At 37.9% G+C, this 4,138-nt stretch overlaps 1 protein-coding gene across 1 annotated transcript; it reads right to left on the reverse strand.

Moving 5' to 3' along the window:
* On the reverse strand, positions 1-3,224 carry LOC103983343 (wall-associated receptor kinase 3-like). The gene is made up of 4 exons (XM_065181158.1): positions 3,156-3,224; positions 2,318-2,868; positions 1,694-1,741; positions 1-1,406 (listed from the first exon to the last, which is right to left on the reverse strand). Exons 1-4 carry the CDS (start codon positions 3,197-3,199, stop codon positions 181-183), a joined length of 1,869 nt encoding a protein of 622 aa, XP_065037230.1. The 5' UTR covers positions 3,200-3,224; the 3' UTR covers positions 1-180.
* Between the last annotated feature and the right edge of the window lie 914 nt (positions 3,225-4,138).

Consider the following 4,138-nt stretch of genomic DNA (forward strand, 5'->3'; position numbering starts at 1 on the left):
ACATGTCATTCCCACCAACTCGATCATATATGTGATAGAGCCATAAGATGGAAACTGTTTTAGGAACAAGTTTGGAACATAACATTACCCATATGACCATTACATACGATCCTCAAGCAGAAGGAAGCTTATTCAGTGGCATTCAAGCAGTCAATAATGATTTGGACATCGAATGCAAACTCACCGTGGGTGATGATCCGACCACATAAATTCTTTCTCTAAGGTATAATTCCTGGATGTACCTTGATTCGCTGGGTCGACGACTTCAGAGAAGGCATAAGGTGAGTCTCTCAGCAGATGCTCGGTTTCTTCGTCACCTTTAACCAAACAATGTCCTGTTTTTTTCAGTCTGATCCTTCTCAAGTTCTGTAATTTATCCTCCACCTCTTTCATCGTAGGCCGTTTAACCCCTTTCAATCTTAAACACATTTCTACTAATCCAATCATGTCGATGAGCTCTTCTTCGGTCGCGTCTTTCATAACAAGATCATCTATAAGATCAAAGGGGCGATTCGCTCTCACCGTTTGAAGAAAATGCATCGATAGATTCAGTCTGTGTTCATATTCGGTGGAGAAAATTGGCTTTTTACCTGTTAAAAGTTCTAGAAGAATGACTCCGAAGCTATAAACATCGCTCTTCTCTGTCAACTGACTGGTCTGATAGTACTCCGGGTCAAGGTATCCAAAGGTGCCTTGTACACCAGTGAGTAAATGAGTTTGGTCGAGTGGAATAAGTCTTGAGGATCCAAAATCTGATATTTTGGCAGTTAAATGATCATCTAAGAGAACATTTGATGATTTGACATCTCTATGAAATATCGAACTTGAAGCAGCCGAGTGTAAATAAGCGAGTGCTCCGGCAGCCTCAACAGCAATCCTCAGGCGATCATCCCATGATAATATAGAGTCACCTTCTGGAATATGGAGATGATCTAAAAGAGTCCCATTCGAGATAAACTCATAAATCAACAAGGGAACTTCAATTTCCAAGCAACACCCGAAAAGCTTAACAATATTCCTGTGATTAATCTGAGAAAGAACTGCAACCTCGTTGATGAACTGGTTTATCTCACTTTGTTTCACATATTTAGATTTTTTGACGGCGACTACACGTTGATCTGATAAAATTCCTTTGTAAACCGTTCCATGTCCGCCGCGGCCGAGCACTCGAGTCTCATCAAAATTATTAGTTGCCATCTCCATCTCCTCCAGAGAAAATATCTTTGTTCTCTCACTAATATCTTCAGTAGACGAGATTAATTGTTGTAGCAGTAAACCATGATTCTGATGGAAGTATTTTTCTCTAGTTTTCTTTTGTTTTCTTTTTTTCCATTTCCTTCTCAGGATGAGGAGACTCGAACATAAGAGTAATAGGCCTATGCCGTTGCTTGCACCAATGATGACACCTGCACAACATCAATCATAAATTTAGCTCCATAAAACCCTCACATTCTAAAGATTGTTCAGTGACCTTTAGTTCTGAGTGCATTCTTTTTTTGGGTGTTATTTGGTCCGTGTCGACATGGCTTTCTCAATTGGCATTCAATTTGTGTGTTATTTCTTTTTTTATTTTCCTTTCGTTTGATTAATTCCTGTTATTCAATCGTACTATTTCATGTGTATCAGTTACAAATAATTACAAATTAACACTCATTTATAATCTTTTGAAAGTAAATTAGTTTCAAGGCCTTACCTAACACAAGAGTGTGCCTTTTGTCGGGAGAGCTGAACTCGTCAATATCTACACCAATCACATGAAGAAAGTAATCACATTTCTCAACTAAACGGTGAAAAAACAAGCATTCAGAAGTGCACATGAATTACAATCTAGAAGTGAGAACTACACATTATGACATAATATTTGTTCAGGAAAAAAAAATATTTTTTTTTGTCATGTTCGTGATGTTATAACATTTTCTTACACTGTTTTATGATGATTCTTGTTAATGAACATATTAGGAAATAGCGACAATTTTTCTAACATTAAAAGATATAGCACAAAGAAACATTTTATTGGAATGATTTAGTGCCGTGCTCAAATATATTGTGTTGGCTTAGAAACGTCATATCAGATAATGAAGTAACAGAGATTAAAGATGGAAGTTTGGGAAACTTGAGGCCTTTTCTAGATAATGAAGTAACAGTTCATGGTGATCCACTAAGTTAAAGTGCATAAAATGTTTGTTCTATAATTATTTTGTTAATTACGAGCATAAGACCTTATACTTTGAATGCAAGAGCAACTCATACTTGTCGATTTAACGCATAAACAGATTTTAGAGTGCATCATATTAAATTGAAGAAAAGAGTGGAGCACCTGTGCATCCAGTAGCCACGTAAGGATTTCCTTGGTAACCTTGCCAGCATTTGCAACGGTATCCCACAAGCTTGCCATCGTCGTTAGTAATTGTTGTGTCGATACATGAGCTGTGAGCGTCGACACATGCGAAGGTGGTCGTGTTCTTCTTAGCATCCTCGCAACGCTGGAACTCGATCACCCAACTAACGATGGCCTGAACTTTAAAAAAGACGAAAAGTCTGGTGCTATTGATATATACCAACCCCTTGTTCATGTCAATTCTCGTTATCTCGACGGTGCCATCACCCAGGAAAAGCCTGGGAGCGCTGGTGGAATTGTTTCTGCAGGTAAGATTAAAGCCTGTCCGGAAACAGCCATCGCCGATGCCGAAAGGATACTCGAAGCTGATATTCCCACAATTTTTTGGGCAGAGAAAGTTTTTGTTTGTTGATCTGCTTTCTGTTCTTATTGAACCCATTGATGTGGATGCCAGAAGAAAGAGTAAAATCTTGACCAACCCCATCCCTCCTCCTCTTCCCTCTCCTAATCCGACCATTTTCCTCTTCCACCTGCCACATACGAGTTGCATTAGGTTGGCAATGCAGACACGAGTAAAACGTTATTGCAAACGGTTAGAAAACTAATAATGACGACCTTTTAGTCAATCTTATATTTTAATGTTTTTAAGTTATATTATATCTAATTCGATCTTTTCAATAATCAGAGATATAAAACTATCAATCCATCTCTTTATCTCACATATAAAAATATTTTCAACGCAAACTTATACTACTTTTTCATGAGATACGATTAGAGATGAGCAAACAACAGAGAAAAATCTGAGCAAGACGCTTACATTGGTGTTATCGAGGGAAGGAGCTCCTGAGGCTTGAGCAGCATAGAGATTAGAAGAATACAATCAGTGATGCCTACTCCTTGAGGGACGAACGTGCCTAATTATAGGCAACCTCTTCCAGTGGAAAACTGGAGCTATACTACTCAACAGTCAATCACGTTGACGAAGACTTCAGATTTTTAGTGTGGAGTGGTAATTAACTCTTTGAACTCGTCAGAGTTCGATCCATCGGGCACGCTCGGCTCGATGATGATGCTATACTTTTTCTATATGCTGTCAAATCGGTGTTAATACACTAAGATACAATATCATAGACATTGGCGCGAAACTTTTAACTCGGATTATCATAAACTGTATGCAACCATCATTTTAATGCGTCGATCGCTTTGACATAATTAGTTTCATGAGAATCTCCATCACAACTAAGATCAAGGATCATAATTTAGCTCTGCAGTGCAAATAATACTTCATTAACTAATGCGCTATCTGTCAGAAAACGAGATCAGGAAAACCTAAAAATTAGTTGACAAGACTTGGAAAATTTAGCGTTTTGAAGTCTTGAGAGCTGTTCCATCGAGCATTAAAAAAAGATGCTAGGCAATTTTCAATGACGTTGAGCCAGATGTGTCGAGTCCTGAAGAAACAATTATTGCACTGGATTATTAATGATACGTAGATTGCTTTGTCATGATATGTTCTTCCCAACTAGTAATCGAATTCCTGACTTTGCTCGGCCGTGCAAATGGTTTATGCTTTGTGAGTTACTCTAGGTGAGACAAAGGTATCATACAACCGGTTAACATTTTATTTACTCACGGTAGTAAAATGTATATATGACTCGAAAAAAGGATTGTCATGGTAGATTTGATTTCAAACTTTACTTATTTATTTTGCAAGAAAAGGAAAGGGAATTATATTGCAGTCAACGAAATACACCCAACATTGTTCGTATTCGGAGCAAACCAAAACTTGTATTCAGGGAT

The sequence above is a fragment of the Musa acuminata genome, chromosome BXJ1-4, assembly GCF_036884655.1.
Source record: "Musa acuminata AAA Group cultivar baxijiao chromosome BXJ1-4, Cavendish_Baxijiao_AAA, whole genome shotgun sequence".
Taxonomy (NCBI): Eukaryota; Viridiplantae; Streptophyta; class Magnoliopsida; order Zingiberales; family Musaceae; genus Musa; species Musa acuminata.

Excerpts from the sequence above, each read along its gene's own strand:
- LOC103983343 (XM_065181158.1), bottom strand. The coding sequence starts at position 3,199 with ATGCTGCTCAAGCCTCAGGAGCTCCTTCCCTCGATAACACCAAT. Across the intron at positions 2,869-3,155 it reads CTTCCCTCGATAACACCAAT|GTGGAAGAGGAAAATGGTCG; the intron begins GTAAGCGTCTTG and ends CGTATGTGGCAG. Across the intron at positions 1,742-2,317 it reads CGTGGCTACTGGATGCACAG|ATATTGACGAGTTCAGCTCT; the intron begins GTGCTCCACTCT and ends TGATTGGTGTAG.